We start from the raw sequence: 16,323 nt of genomic DNA on the forward strand, positions 1-16,323 counted from the left end.
GGGGTGTTAGACTGATCACAGCTCAGCAGGAAAAACTAAAACATCAGAGGAAGCAAAACTCCAAAACTCAGATTTGGATGAAATCTAACTCTTGTTCTGAAAACATCTGACAAATAAATGTAATGCATTTAAAGTGAGCAAGTAACAATTGTAAATCTCACTGTCATGACAGCAAACAGTTCACAGTGTCCTAAATTCTGCAGTTGAAGATTATTTTCATTATTATTTTCTGGATTAACTGAGTATTTGTTTTTTTTAATTTACATTTCTATTATGTATCTTTTCAGAACAACAAAAATAATTTCAACAGTAAAATAAATATTGCCAGCATATTCACATGTGAGCATCCATATTACAGATGTTATATGTGACATAGTGGACGTGAATAATTAGTCTTTTTAAGAAAAAACTAAACAAAAAAAAAAAAAAACTGCGAAATAAAAGCAAATGGGATTTTAATCTGCAACTGGTCAGACACACGCCAAGCAGCGACGTTACTGCAGGCAGGTCGGCCTGTAACCATGTACGGGTATTTTTTTTTGCTGCTGCTGTGAATATCTTGATAAAAGATATTTGTCATTTCCTGTCATTTCCTGTCATTACCAAAATAAAGCGATAGGCATGTCAATGGGATCTGTAGCCCCAGAAATCGCTGTGTGAGTTTCCGGACATTTGAACTGAGTATTTGTTTTACATATAAAACGTCAGAGCAGAGTGAAATATATTGATTATAATTTTCTACAACTAAACAACTGTTCAAAGCCTGAAGCTGTTTAATTTCTTTTTATCATGTGACAAAGAAAAGCATCATATTTCAACATTTGAGAAGCTCGAAACATCAAATGTTTTTGACATTTTTGCTTCAATACTGACTGAAAACAATTAAACCAATTATCAAACATTTTCTGATTAATTTTCTGAAGATCAACTAAATATTTCAGCTCCACTGATTTTAATTTTTTTTTACCAAAGACCAAATGTTGAGCTGCAGAAAGCGACTTATTCAAGCTCCGAGGTTTGTAAGTGTCAGTTTCACTTCTTTTGGATGGAGTTAATTTGAATTCCTCTCTATGTGTAACGATGCCTCCATTCATCCGTCACGGTGCTACTTCCTTTTCCTGAAGCTTTTCTTTTTACATGTAAACATGTAAAAAGAAAAGCTGCGTTCTCCTGGAGAAATCCGGGCTGGGTGTTCTGGTGCGTTCTTACTCGAGCCCTTTAAGAAATCCGGTTACTGCAGACAGCCTGTCTGTAACCTGGTTACATAAGTGCATGTAAACACAGTGATTGTCAATAAATCACGACATAGATACATTGAAACCCCCCCCCCCCAAGAGCGTCTCACTTACAACTCGTTACTCGGCTCTAATTTTAAAACAGGGAGGTTTCGCAGCAAAGTTCCCATGAGAGAGTTTCTGAATTCCTACAGTCACCGACAGCTGGGAGAAAATGATTATTTAATGACGTATAAACAGCTCAACTGGTTTTCTTTGTCTGTAAGTAGGGAGAGAGAGAGAGAGAGAGAGAGAGAGAGAGAGAGAGAGAGAGAGAGAGAGAGAGAGAGAGCGAGTTCCAATTCCTGGAAACTTTTCATCCAAATTTCACAGATGCCCTGAAAGACAACTGGAATTTTTTCATTTACTTTTTTTTGCAAGGATCATTCAAGTTTATTTTTCTTTCTTCCATCTGTGAAAAAAAACGTTTGTTTGTTTGTTTTTTTCTGGAAAGAAAAAAACTAAATTTAGAAAAAATATTTGTTTTCACTTGCCTGGAGTTGTTTTCACAAATAAAAAACAAAAACAAAAAAATTATTTATTTATATTTTTATGATCCTGGCAAAAAAAAAAAAACTTTTATAATTTCTTATAAATATTTTTTATAATTAATTAATTAATTGCTTGTTATATTTACCTAACGAGCTGTAGTTCAACCTGAACAAATACCAGATACAGATATAAGACCAGGTCACGCTGCCAAGTATCTGCCTATTTGCTCTTTGCTTAGCGGAGGAGAGGATTTAACAACAGGGCAGAGAATGGTCATTTTCTGATTCAACTGGTAACTACTAGTAGAACTAGTGGAGCTGGATAACCAGGGATAATGGCTGAAAACCAGTGAAGCTGAGCCTCAGCAGAGACGGAGTGCTGGCTCGTCGCTCTGGTAAACGCAGGAGTTTTAAAGCAGCTTAAAGGTCAGTTTAAAGGTGCATTAGGTCGGGGCTAGAGAACGGTGTCATGGGGCCCAGCAGGTTTATGACGGCACGGCCTGATACCCACTGCTGATTGGTCGGCAGTAGGAGTACTGAAGACTGAATTCTTAAGAATCTCATCTCTTCTGCTCCGAGAGGCTGGTGTAAAGTTAAATGTGCTCTAATCCGAGTTGTTTGGTGGAAGAAGGGCTTTGAGGGACGATGAAACTGTCCCTCCCTCCGTGTGCGACAAGAGCAGCCCCTTCACAAAGCACTTCACAGAAACCATGGCAACAGCTAACAATCCCTAACTTGCATGTGAAAGGTAAGGAGGCTAATGAATGCGTCCCGACTGCAGAGCGTGGGCCTTGTTTACATGTGAAGCAGAGTCTGAGACAAGAAGCCAAATGTGTGTGTGTGTGTGTGTGTGTGTGTGTCTCCATTAATCGGAGCAGAGGACAGAACTGTTGTGTTTTTCTTATTCAAATGTGTCACATCAAACCGTGAAATGTGGCGCTGCCGTTTGCGATCTCTCATCGTCTTGTAAAAACTTTCAGCTCGAATCAATCTCAGACTTTTATTCTTATTGAAGGAATTAGTGGTTCAGTTTAACTTTTAACCACAGTGACACACACACGTCCTAAGAAAGTGTGTTTAAGCGGCGGGAAGAGAAGATGAACGGAACCAGCTGTGGTTTAAAATTTCCCGACATTTGGCCGACAGATGGGTCGATTTCACACCTCAGCTCATGATGTGGTTTCTACATCAGAGGGAAAAACGTTTGTGTCTGTAACCGTCAGTTCTGGAAAAGACTAAAAAACACAAGAAATAAACTGTTGCGCCCTCTTTTTCCCTCAGTTCTGCTCCGATGTGTTGAAGAGGAATCTGGAGCTGGGGGTGGTTTGTTTAACAGACACAAAGGATGGACAGCTGGGGTGAAAAGGTCAGAGGTCACGGAGGGCTCATGTGACTCGACCTGCGACACTTACTCTGATAGGTGAGGCTGCTCTCTGTGAGCTTCCTCCTCTCGTCTCCACGACGCCATCATCTGTTTGGCCAGACAGTGTCCAGCTGCGGAGAAGAAGAAGAGGAGAAGAAGAAGAAGAAGAAGAAGAAGAAGAAGGAGGAGGAGGAGGAGGAGGAGGAGGAGATGATACAGGATTAGCTTGATATTTTTCTCATAGTTTCCTTCTAGAATAATAAAAGCAAACCAATCATAATCAATGTTTTTATTAAATTTGACTTTATATTTCATGTGTACTAAAGGTTAATTAATTCATTGTCTTTGGTAATTAGGTACTGTCACTTTAAGAGAGCGCACCTGGAGGAGGAATCTTAGACACTGTATGATGAGCGGTATAACCGAAACAATCAGTCAATTAATCAATTAGTCAATAGAAAATTAATCAGAAACTAATTTGATAATTTATTAATTGTTTCAGTTCAATTTTCAGGCTCCTCCAACATCAGGATTTTCTCAGTTTTATTCTTGGGTTTTGCCATTTCATGGACCAGACACCTGATCGATTAATTGAGACAATAATCGTTAAATGACCAGTGTAAGATTATAATGAGCTGATGAGGAACATTTCCAGTTGATCCAGAGCTGCTGTTTGACTGTTTTCTTTTAGTTTTATACTTCTGCTCTATGCAAATATAACAGGTACACACACACACACACACACACACAAGCACACACACACACACACACACACACACACACACACACAAGCACACACACGAGCACACACACGAGCACACACACAGACACACACACACACACCACAGAGTGGATGAGGAAGAGGAAGTTGCAGGTAGATAATCGTCTCAACTGTCATCAGCTGGATGAGTGAGTGAAGACAATAACTTATTCACCACCATCAGCCGTGTGTGTGTGTATGTGTGTGTGTGTGTGTGTGTGTGTGTGTGTGTGTGTGTGTGTGTGTGTGTGTACCTCTGTGTAAAGTGTAGTTGGTCTCTCGTGGCAGCGTGGCGTTACAGCTTCCTGTCTGCGGGTCACATGGACACCGGTCGTCACAGTGACACTCCTGAGCACAGGACAGACCGAAGAAACCCAGAGGACACACTGACACGGAGAGTGAAATTCAAACAAACACACATTTAAATAAAAATAAAAATAAAATAAAAAAGTAATGGACTGATTCAGTGTCATTAAAGTGACTAAATCTAGAAAGAGGTAAATGGTAAATGGACTTGAAGTTGTAGTTGGTGTCTTCAGGGGTTCATCAAATTAATTTAATTTAAATTTAATTAATTAAGTTTTTCTTTTAGACTTTTTAATGCTGCATAGAATTAAATTTAGCAGTTTCTTGATAAAAGCGGCCAAACCAGGAGGAAAAGTAGCAGGGACGATGCAGCCGAGATTTATTTATGATAAAAACATGTGTTTCAGTCCTTTTCTTAATGATTTAATCAATTAAATTAATGCAACCTGGACCCGGGATAAGCAGCATAAGATGTTTTCTGCAGGTTCACCAAGTCAAATCTAAGACGTTGCGACACTTCTTAAGTATCGCACTGAATTCAATTTAATAGTGTTTCACAATCAAACCGGTGAAAAGTGTGTGAAAGTCTGATTGAAAACAGCAACAGCAATAAAATACATGACAATCAAGAAGGAAGGGATTCCAGCGACGCTCCAGTTAAACAGCACTACAAGAGTTTACTGGATCAGGCCTTTACAGTGTAAAGTTTAAAAGGTGTATTTCCAGACGTATTCTCTAATCAATAAATCAGTTTATTCAACATCAATACACTTTAGATCTTCAGTTCTATATCCAAAATAAATGAAGTATCTTGATTAATCAATTAGAAAACCGTGAACTCTTTTAGGTTTGTATACAGAGACATTAGGTGTGAGGGGATGCGGCTCTACCTTCTTCACAGGTGTTGCCCCGGAAACCGGACGGACAGCTGCAGCGTCCGTGGACGGGGTCGCAGGAACCGCCGTTAACGCAGGTGCAGGTCTGATTGCAGCCGTCGCCGTAGAAACCGGGGAGGCACTCTGTAAATAAGGCACAAAACCACCGTGTTATCGTTATCTGACTCAGCGGAGAAACAAATAGTCAGCGATCCGTGTAAAGAGACGTAGGAGGAGCGTAAACACAGACACTTCATCACAGGTTTATTACTGAGGCAGATACAGATGTGGATTATCAGCTGTTTCCACAACGCTGAGGAAAAATACTGACACAAGCCTCAGATCTAATAGTTAGAGCACATTTTCAAGATGGGAATTTTATTTTGTTGCTCATTTATTTAGTCGACTCAGAAAAATTATGAATTTATTTATTGTTTTGAGTCATTTTTTAAGAAAATGTATCAGAATTCTTTCGTTTCAGCTTCTCAAATGTGAGTATTGTTGATTTTCTTGTATTTTTATATGACAGTAAATTCACTGTGTTGGACTTTTTATCTGACAAAAAACCATCTAACACACGACCGTGCCTTTTGAGAAAACTGGAATTTTCTGAAATTTTATCGACAAGACGACTGAGCAATGAAGTGAGAGAATAACTGATTGATAACTGATGATAAAAATAATCGTCAGCTGCAGCCCTAGCCACCACAGATGTTTATTTCATCACTTCAGTGTGTCTACACTCTCATATAATCCTCAAACACGCCCCCTGCCTCCCTCCTCAGTGTCTCTGACATCATCACATGACCATAAACATCCTGTCTGAGAGCGACGGCTCGTCTTCTGCTTGTTGAAGGTCACTCCCTCTAATTCTGATGTTAAAGTCTCTTACCAACAAACAACAAAACCAACAGAGTCTGCTGGGTTGAATCAGTCTGCACGTTCTGTTTGAAAGAAAGCAGCTGAACCTCGGCAGGTGAAGCTGTGTTTACAAGATGTTTGTGTTTTTGACCCGAGAGTGACCTTTGAACTCCAAGACATACGATTATGACTGAACACTTCTCCAACAAAATGACAGACTCCGGAGAGACGGCACCTGATGGTTTAAAACCAAACAAAACTAACTGTGTGTGTGTGTGTGTGTGTGTGTGTGTGTGTGTGTGTGTGTGTGTGTGTGTGTGTGTGCGTGCTGTTTACCTTGGCTGCAGTTTTTCCCTCTCCATCCAGCGTCACAGACACAACCACCTGCAGCACAGAAGAGACACAGAGAAACACGATGAATCATCTTTAACTCAAAACATCAGCACAACAACACAAGTAACAAATAAAATAAAATAATAACAAACTGTAAGAAACCCAGAAGAAAATGGAAATAACAAACATTCCTGTGTCCCTGGAGAAAAAAAAGATGTTTGGAAACTGAACCTGAACTTTTCAGACTTGCTTGCTTGACCTAGTTTGTTGCAGCCACGTCATCGTGAACCCAGATCTCAGAAGCTCCTCTGAAATAAGAACCAGGCTGTAATAAACCAGGATAATCTCTGAAGGACTGAAATGAGCAGGTGCCACAGTTTCACTGCGAGCTTCAATTTTAGTCTCATTTTAATCCCTTTTCCTCTTTTTGTTCCAGTTTTGTATCTGATTTAGTTTCTTCCTTTGCACACGCACTCAAAGGGTTCATGTGATTTATTTGGCTGATTAGACCTCCTCTGTGTGGGCGTGTACAGACTGTGCTGACTGGCGTCTCCGTTACACCTCATTATGATTCTCACTGGAACATGGAGTCTGGTGAAAAAACAGATTTCAGACCAACGGTCCTCCCTTAATGTTGGTTCTGACGTTCAGCTTTTTGACGAAGGTGTTATATCTTATAATAATAATCAGTCCACACGTACTGGCGGTGCAGACGCCGTGGGGGCCGCAGGCCGGCGGCTGACACACCAGAGAGTCGCACCCGGGACCCTGCCAGCCCTCGTGGCAGCGGCAGCGTCCGTCCACGCAGTCTCCGTGTCCGCTGCAGTCCGGCGGCTGGCAGCGCCGCCGGTGCACGCACAGGATGGTGGAGACATGGCGGCCACAGCGCCACCTGCCGTCTGGTACACTGGGATGAAGAGAGGATGAGAGGTGAGAGGTTTAAAACAGATGCACTAAAGCTCAAATCATCAATTAGATCAATCACGTAAGTGTGTTACTGTAATGTCTCATGCTGCTGTGTGGACATTGGCTCACCAGTGATCAGACGGGTAGCTGGCCAGTGAGCCATCAATCACGTAGGTGGAAGACCCGCCTCCATCCAGATTAATGGCATTGATCACTCCGTACTTCTTCAGGAACTCTGCCGTCTCCCACAGACTCATCCTGCACAGAACAACGACAAAGTAAACAGGCTGAAACACGGAGGGTGTGTTTGGGTTGTTCGTGTCTTATTGAGCGGGCGGAGCTGCACTGATCCTGATCATCGAGCCGGATCATTAACAGCAACACATTAATCTCCAGGGTCACCGCAGGTCTGACGGGCGGAGGGGGAGAGTCGGATCAATAGGATCGATCGGCGGAGGGATCTGTGAGGGTTCGTGCCCGTTAAGTGTTCATTCATCTGACAGAGTGGATCTCTCCGGGGGTTAAAACGCCTCCGTCAGCTGCAGCGATAATCCTCCATCACACTGTTCTTATTCTCCGCCTCCAGTTTTTCTCTGTACTGACACTTTTCATATCTTGATCCTGTTATCTCAACTCATTTCCCATGATGCCGCGCTGTTTCCTTAACACCTTGTGTTTTGTGCGTGAAGAAATGTTTCATTCGCAGCCGGTTTTACTCTGATCGCTGCTGGTTTCTGATAAAGATGTTTGTTTCCTTTTAACGTCAAAACCATCAGGCAGAGCTACAGACCGGCTGGAGATGATAAAACTTCAGTTTCTGTTTGGCTTTTTTAGTTTTTGATATTTTATTCTTTTACGTCTTTGTGCCGAACCGTCACCTGCTGTGAAAAGTGTTCAGTGTCTACCTGGCTTTAAGGTTTGAGTAGATTTTCATTCCCGTTTACTTTGATCAGATACTTCTTGATCTAAACCAGGATTCTTTCTGTATTTTACATGTAATTTATTCAAATAAAGTTCTTGTTCGCTCAGTGTAAGACAGGTTTAAACACTGAGTCTGTGGGAGCTGTTGGGTTTCTCTCTGTAATAAAGCACGGTCTCGACCTCACCCTGTAAAGAGTCTTGAGTTAATGAATATTATGATGTGGCGCTATTCAAATAAAATCGAATTGTTCCACGTATGCAAAAAGGGAACTGTCAATAAACATGCAAACTAAGGGATCAGCACAGTATTGCTGCGTTATCAATGCACAAAGTCTGGTATCTGTCTGGCAAATACAAAGCCCTTCAAATATCTCCACTGAAGGATTTTCTCACGATGAACCGACAGATAAAAACGTTCAGTTCACAGAGTTTGTTTTCCTCGTGTGTTTGGTTCACACATGCTAAACCAAACCCTGCATATTTAATTGCCACTCGGGGCACTTTGTATTGACTCAAAGGCCCGTGAGTCACTTTATGTTAATGGAATAAATTATCGCTCTGTCCTTCCTCCCCAGAGGGAAACCGACTCTTTCATCCACTCACTGGGCGGTAAAATAAAAATAAAAAATAGATGAACACAGCTTCGATTTCACTCATTTTAATAACTGGCTGGATGTTTTAGAGAGAGTCGGTTTCATCATCATCTCTCTCTCTCTCTCTCTCTCCTTCTCTTACCCTCTCACTCCGGTCTGTCCATCAATCTGGAACAGGACGAGTTTTCCCTCCGCGTCGTGACCCACCGCCGTCCGGGCCGAAACCACATCCAGAAAAGTTCTGAACTCCCCTGTGAAGGGACAAGGACCAGGTTCTGTATCAAGGCTTAGTGCTAATAAAAGGACTATAAGACTAAATCAAACATTATTAATATTACTAGAGTTACAAAAGCTGTAGACTCATATAGATAAAGAAAGAAAATGTTTACCTTTGTAACAACCTAAATGTTAAAACACTGAATAATGACAAAATGGCGAGATGTCTGTACAGCCAGTGTGTACCTGTCTCCTGCGTCTTGTCACACTCGGCCTTCAGGCTCTGGTTGATGTAAACCTCGCCGTTCCTCAGCAGCCACACCACGCCGCTGACCAGCTGGACGAACGGGTTGGACTGGTCCAGAACATCCTCCTGCGACAGATACCTGGGCGGACGGAGAATCACGACCGTGGAGTTTCAGTAACGTGTCTGGTCCACACTGAAATATCTCAAAAATGATTACATGGATTTCCCCAGAGGAAGAATCCTAATGATTCTGGTGACCCGCTTTATTTTAACTTTTCCCTCTAGTGGTTCCAACATCCATCCACTTCTCTGCCTCATAACTGGCTTTGAGTCGCAGCTTTAGCAGCCACATCCTGGTGGAGGTGTGTTATCGATCTCCCACAGAGTCTCTTTCTAGTTCCCCATGCTGGTCGCACCTCCACTGAAAGGTCCTGAACCACCTCTCACTGTAAATCCAGCTACAGACTGATGGAAGTTGAGCGACGTCTTAACAACATAGACCCATGTCTGACAAACTCAGTCTGAAAAGTCCAAAACAAAAACCTCAACAAACATTGCCATGAAATTGTGAAGCGTAAAAGTTTTTTTTAACTTTTGCTGCAGAGAAACTGTGAAGTTCACATTCATGGTTTTAGGTGAAACGTCTTGACAAATATTGGATGGATTACCATTAGATTTGTTTCAGATATTCAGGCTAAACTCTGAAGACTTTTGATGCTAAGCAGCTAGCCGCAGCCCGTCTCCTCCAATCTGCCCTGACGACGTCGCTGCTCAGAGGACGTTTATAATATTAAGACGACGACGGCTGAAGCTCTTGTCAAGCGACAATCACCACTACCTGCTCCCGGCAGGAAGCCACGTTCAGCGTCAGAGGAAAGCTTACGAATAGCTTCTTTAAATTATCAACCAGATCAACCATTAGAAAGTGTTTCAGTGTAAAACAACTGCACTGTTTGTCTGGTGAAATACTGAAAGCAGCAGATGAACTGGATGAATTTTAAGACGTTCAGGTTAAAGTATGTTTTAAGTTTGTGTGCTACACTGAATGTTGTCCTGTCTGTCCTGCACTATGAGGTCACTTAGTTCCTCTCAATATAATGTCCACAACTCAGCTACAACCACAGGCTGAAAAACAAGCGTCCCGCCTGAGATTTAAACCTCTGCACAACAGCTTCACGTATCTGCCCTGCGCCACATGTGAATGGGTCGCTTCTACCAGGACGTGCAAACACAGCCGTTGCTGTTGCATCACAGGGGGAACCAGAAGTTTGGTTTCTGTGGATGAAGCAATGTTTTCTATTTTAAAGTGAGATGGCGGTTTGTTATTGGCCTGACTGACGGGTTCAGGACAACATGTTTAACTCTGAATCAACTGTATCAACTCTGTGGTTCGCTCTGCGTGTGTGTGTGTGTGTGTGTGTGTGTGTGTGTGTGTGTGTGTGTATCCATGTTTATTTTAGTTTTTTTATCAGAGATTGATTCTCTCTGGATGTTTGACCCACAACAGCCGCACACAGGGTTGAATCGTGGAGGAATTCCTGGGATTATAAACAAGTTAAAGTGGTGTTTTCATGGTTTATAGATAAGGAGTGTGTGTGTGTGTGAGCGTGCGTGTGTGTGTGTGTGTGTGTATGTGTGTGAAGTATTGATCTTACGGTGGCATTATAAAACCTAGTTCTTTCCCTGGAGACTTATTAATATTTTCAGCCTTTTAAATAAACATATTTTGTTGTTTATTAGACGTTTATCTGACAGTAGTTTCTGTTTCTGACGTTGTCACAGGTTTGTGTTGATGCTCACTGACTCATATTGACATGAACTCATCATGATTTTGTTAAAGGCAAACTCAAGATCTACCTTTTTAGTCTGGCTTTAAATTTAAATTTATTTACTTTTCTATTTTAAGCTGTTTTACTGGTTATTCTATGATGTCTATATCTATATGATTTCATTTTAATACCCTTATTTTATTTAAATTTTTATTGCTGGTTTTACTCACTTCCAAAAATCTCCTGTCTTTCAGTCTTTATGTTTATTTGATTTTTAATATTCTACCTTTTATTTCTGGTTTTACTCATTTTAATAATTTTTTTATTATTACTTATTTTCATCCTTTTTATTCGTTACTTGTAATTTATTGTTTGTTCTGTGTGTTTTGTGTGTGGGGCTTGCTTTTTATTTATTTTATTGCTTTTAGTCTATAAAGAATTTTGTGTGACATTGTTCATGAAAAAGTTCTATACAAATAAAGTCTGATCGATTGATTGATATGTGGATTGTTATTGAACTGAACCACAGGTTTTATGTTACATGCAAATGCAAACAGGAAGTCAGTGAACTCTTGCAAATGTGGTTTACGTCAGACCAAAGCTGAGTCCCGTCACACGGGACTGAAAGAGGCTCGAGTTGAACCAAAACCTGGTTTCTGAATGTTTAAAGACACACTGCTGATAACTCTCATGCTTGCTCTCGTGCCTTATCAAAATAAAAGTCGTCGGTGTTGTGATCTGGCAGCTTCATCCTGCTGGTTTTTCCGGGAGTTTTCGTGCCCAATATGTGTAAACTCACATTGTGGAAAACTCAGCGTTGAGATTTTGCAGTTTATTGGGATCATGGCGACAGTATTTGTCTGCAGCTCAGATCAAGTGTGTGAGCACTTGATTATTGCAACTAATGATTATTTTCATTACTGATTTTCCATTATTGTTTTGTCAGCTTCACGGCGCCCGGCTGGATCTCTTACCCGAACACGAGGGTGCCGTCCCTCCTGATTCCAAACTGGGCGTTCTGCACGCCGCCGCTGTCCTGCACCTTCCTGCCGTTGCTCACCAAGTTGCCGTGACACTTTCCTGTATGTGTGTCGAAGAAGCCGGCGTTCTGGGCGTACAAACACCCGGCAGCTTCGGCCGTCTCCTCCACCGTGGCCCTCTGATTCATCCCGCAGCCGCCCGGCCCGCCCGGCTCCAGCACCGACACCGTCCTCAGCGGGTCGTGGACGACCGTCATGTGGCCTGGGAACAGAGACGCAACATGTTGGGGATGACACCGATGCTGCTGCTTCAGGGACACAGTCTGATCAATAAATCAGAGGTTCATCAAACAGGCATCACATCCAGATTCACCACAGTGGATCACATCAGCGCAAACGCTTCGGTTGATCAATAAAGTTACTTTGTGTCCCCGTATCTTCTCCCATCACTCACCGTAAACATATCTGGAGCCTCCCGGCACGTCGGTCACAAACACCGTGGACTCGGCCAGAGGCAGCCCGCTGTGGTTACTGGAGGGCCAGCTCTCGTGGGTGGCGTTGCCATGAACGGTGGGCTGACAGTCCCTGACGTGGCGGTGAGAGTGGGAGGGGCCGTGGCCGTGGGCGTACGGCAGCAGAACGTCATCGTCCATAGAGACTCTACAAAGGAAGAGAGAGAGAGAGGAAATTTGTTTTTTAGAATAATGAGAGAGAAACAAAAAACTACTGCAAACACCCCAGTTGAGTAGGTTTGCATCAGTTTTTAAATTCAAAATATACAATGATCAACTCCCAGATCAGGGCTGGGTAACGTGATGACACACAGTGGGATATTCATCTGATTACAGAGAGATTTTGCCAAACGTTTCTACCAATGAGCAGTTTAATTTTTATAACATTCTGATGAATTGTTTTGATTTATCGTGTATTAATTTTTCTGAAAACTAGAAACTGTTTTAAGATTACAAATACTCCACTAGAGGATTTTATGTATATCGCCCGCAGATAATCTTGTTTTGGAAAACAAAAAAAAAAAAAAACGAGCTCTGCTTATCAACAGCACACCGATGTGCTCGAGTTAGTATCAAAATATTCTGTAGTAAATCAAGCGTCTTATCTGCTGCCGACAGTGAGGAAGAAAAATATTCCCACAATTCTGACAGAGCTAAAAAAAACTAAACTTTACACCAATCCTCTGGGTGAAGAAATAAAAATATGTTTTTAGTGTTTGAGTTCAGAAATAAATCGTGTGTTGGGTCAGTCTTCCTCGTGTTGACTCGTCCTAATGGGTGACATTTCATCACACAGCCTCCGCTGGTCGAATTAGAGTTTCCTCACACGGAGGAATGTGTTTGAGCTGTGGCTTCACTTCTGCTTCACTTCGGCCTCACGTGTAAAAACAGTCCGTGCTCTATCTAGTTTCTCTCATCGTTATTTTAATGTTTACTTGTCTCCCTGACTTTCTCTCCTTGTTACGCTGCAGTCAGACACCTGCTTCACTCACCTTTAAAAGTTCAAAAATAAAACAGTTTCAGAAAAAAATGAAAAATAATAAATAAATAAACGGGTTGCATTTAATGAGACGCTGCAAGCTAATTACTGTTAATACAGTTATTCAGAGGACAAGCTACATGGATCTGAGATGCTATTTTACCTTGTTTTGAAGAGATGTTGCACAATCAACAGAAAATATATGCAAAATCCTATTTTTTGAATAAGACTTGTTATTTTAGTTTCTCTGAGGTCAATGTGATGTCTCCAATTAGCTTGTTTATCTGTATAAAACTTAAAATATTCAATTTACTGTCATATGTGATGAAGAAAAACTGGAACCAGCAAAAATTTACTGAAACAATTAATGGATAATTCTGTCAGTCGAGGTGAAATGATGAACTGTTGCATGTGTGGATGTCACATGTGTCTGATGGTCGGACCACAGCTGGGTGAATGTCAGAGGCACAGTGTAAAGCACTCAGGTGTACAAGCTCTATATAATGCAGCAAATCTACCATAAACTAAACACAAACAAGGTCAGGCCGTGGTCCTCGGTTATCTAACTACAGTCCTAAGATTGCACAGCGTGTGTAGCATGACATGGCTGACAGGCCAAGGTCCGATATGGGGTTAGTACATAACATCTTCTCACTTTAACAAACTGCTAATGTTCATTCAGGCCTGGGCAAAGTTTTGTTTACACTGACAGGTTGTTTTAATTGTGTTTTTTTTGTTTTTTTCAACCTTTAGCACTAGAAGTAAACTTGAGTCATTTTTACATGAGTTGGTTTGTGTTGCATTTTAACCCCAAACAATTTCTAAGAAGTTTGTGTCTTAGTCCAGAGTTTTAAAAACATGATTTATCTCTCTATCATTAAGAAAAAAGCATACAAACACTGCAACCAGCACTGATAGTAACACAGTATTGTGCAAAAGTTTGAGGCACTTTAGATATTTCGATGTTCATGCAACACCGTCATGGAGGCATCTAATCCCGTCTTAATTTCTTCTGTGGCAGAACGACGAGTCCAAACGCACAGTCAGAGACATATAAACTATCTTCAGAGACCCGGAGACCTGCAACAGACCCCACAGAGACCTGATTTCAGCATCATGGAGTCAGTCTGGGATCATATGAAGAGACGGAAACACTGAGACAGACGTAATCCACAGAAGAACTATGGCCGGTTCTCCAAGGTGCCGGAGCAACCAATGGAAATATCTGAAACAATCGTCACTTTAATTTTAGCGCCTAAAACCTTTGCACAGTTCTGTAAAACAAGGGACACTGAGGTGGTGATCTCATCTTCTGATCAATTTAATTAGTAGATGTTGTAAACAATAATCACACTAATTAAATATGACATTTGATGGCTGCAACAATTATCCTCATTATTTTCTCAATTGTTTTGTCTATTAAGTGTCCAAAATTGTTGAAAAACGCTGTCCATAAGTCAAAGACGTTCAGTTTACTGTCATATATTCATAAAATAAATCCCTCACATTCTCACATTTAAATAACTGGAGGCAGAACACGTTGAAAAAAACCATTGAAGGGATTAATCACTAATCAAATAGTTTCAGATTCACTTTTTTGTCCATTAATTTGTTGCTCTACTTATTTATTAAAAGTATAATCATTTTAATCATGTTAGAGCAGCTGTAAATGTATGACTCGACAGCGCCATCTTGTGGCCAAAGCGTCCAACTGCAGCGACATGTTCACAGGGAGCTGTCAGTTTGAAGAACGAAACTAAAATGTGACAGAAAGTTTCATCTAGCGTCACAAGTTCGGTCTGAACAAACGTTAACTACAAGCTATCACCATTACAACTCACCGGAAATACAAAGTACTGAATGCTATAAATGTGACAGAAAAATAAAGCCACAGCTGTGTTATGTAAATGTCATTCAAAAGTTACTTGTTTATATGTTAAGTAATGAGAAAGATTATGGGGCTTATTTGTGTTCGAGACCTTTGAACCCAACAACACTGATAGGAAGTTACTTCATCCTGTTAAAGGCCAGATGTTTGATGCTGTTGCCCAACAGCTGGCAGGTTAGCATGAGTTTACTCAACGAGTTTGTAGATAAATCAAAGTGTGATTAATCACATTTACATTTACAGCTGAACTTAAACTAACTAACTAAGTCCGAACACACTTTTCTCAGTCTTCAGGCTCGGCTAGCAGCAGCTAGCAGCTAGCTAACATTAGCGGTTAGCTCGAACAGGAACCAGCTGTCTTACCGGGTGTTTTGGGTCTCGGACACCCGGACGCAGAGCCACAGCAGCAGCCACACACAGGAACATTTCACCGACACTGCTGCCATATGAAGAAGACAACTACCCCGCCAAACTCCCCTCTCCTCCTGCTGGTTCCCACATCATCCAGTTAACACATGACCATAAAGTAAAAACAGCAAAACTTACGACTTCCGGTTATTTTACAAAGTAAAAGCTGAAAATAATAATCGCAATCATGAAAATAATTAATTACAGTAAGTCAGAATCATGAGATTTAGACTCATAGTGTGGGAAACAAAATGTCGATTAATGTACAAAAAGTCATAATGAGGAGAATAAAACTTAATGTTATATTTTTGGTTTATCTCATTTGACTCGAGATAGATTTTGAAACAGTCTCATAATTCTGACTTCAAACCTCATCATTTTATTTAATATATCATAATTTTGACTTAATGTCGTAACACAGACTTTAAAAATTAAAATAAAAAAATTACGCAATTCTGACTCAACATGAATATTTATTTGTTAACTTCATTTCTAAAAAGCAACCTCTCTTCTTTTTTTTTTTACATAACATTTTGGGTCTATCAACTGTCAACGAAATGTAAATCTGTTTATTTGTGTGTTGACAGTCATTGCTGCTGTATACTTGATTTACATTTAACTACATCAGAAATTATTTACTT

General features: G+C 40.9%; 1 protein-coding gene and 1 long non-coding RNA gene across 2 annotated transcripts in view; one reads left to right on the forward strand and one right to left on the reverse strand.

Moving 5' to 3' along the window:
- nagpa (N-acetylglucosamine-1-phosphodiester alpha-N-acetylglucosaminidase) overlaps window positions 1-15,805 on the reverse strand; it is a 17,881-nt gene extending 2,076 nt beyond the window's left edge. Inside the window, exons 1-12 of the mRNA XM_087170265.1 lie at window positions 15,638-15,805; window positions 12,350-12,555; window positions 11,890-12,157; window positions 9,146-9,285; window positions 8,826-8,934; window positions 7,299-7,427; window positions 6,965-7,170; window positions 6,267-6,314; window positions 5,085-5,213; window positions 4,143-4,274; window positions 3,178-3,259; window positions 1,532-1,579 (exon numbers count right to left, since the gene is read on the reverse strand). Of these exons, the coding sequence (XP_087026391.1) occupies window positions 1,532-1,579; window positions 3,178-3,259; window positions 4,143-4,274; window positions 5,085-5,213; window positions 6,267-6,314; window positions 6,965-7,170; window positions 7,299-7,427; window positions 8,826-8,934; window positions 9,146-9,285; window positions 11,890-12,157; window positions 12,350-12,555; window positions 15,638-15,720 (1,580 nt within the window). The 5' untranslated portion in view covers window positions 15,721-15,805. The remainder of the gene's footprint in view (window positions 1-1,531; window positions 1,580-3,177; window positions 3,260-4,142; window positions 4,275-5,084; window positions 5,214-6,266; window positions 6,315-6,964; window positions 7,171-7,298; window positions 7,428-8,825; window positions 8,935-9,145; window positions 9,286-11,889; window positions 12,158-12,349; window positions 12,556-15,637) is intronic.
- On the forward strand, window positions 2,079-3,406 carry LOC147817562 (uncharacterized). Its single transcript, XR_015436255.1, has 2 exons — window positions 2,079-2,513; window positions 3,047-3,406. It is a non-coding gene; the product is annotated as an uncharacterized LOC147817562 (long non-coding RNA).
- Window positions 15,806-16,323: the final 518 nt, after the last annotated feature.

The sequence above is a fragment of the Seriola lalandi genome, unplaced genomic scaffold (genome assembly GCF_002814215.2).
Source record: "Seriola lalandi dorsalis isolate HSWRI2012SDOR001 ecotype SW California unplaced genomic scaffold, Sedor1 jcf7180002054941, whole genome shotgun sequence".
Taxonomy (NCBI): domain Eukaryota; kingdom Metazoa; phylum Chordata; class Actinopteri; order Carangiformes; family Carangidae; genus Seriola; species Seriola lalandi.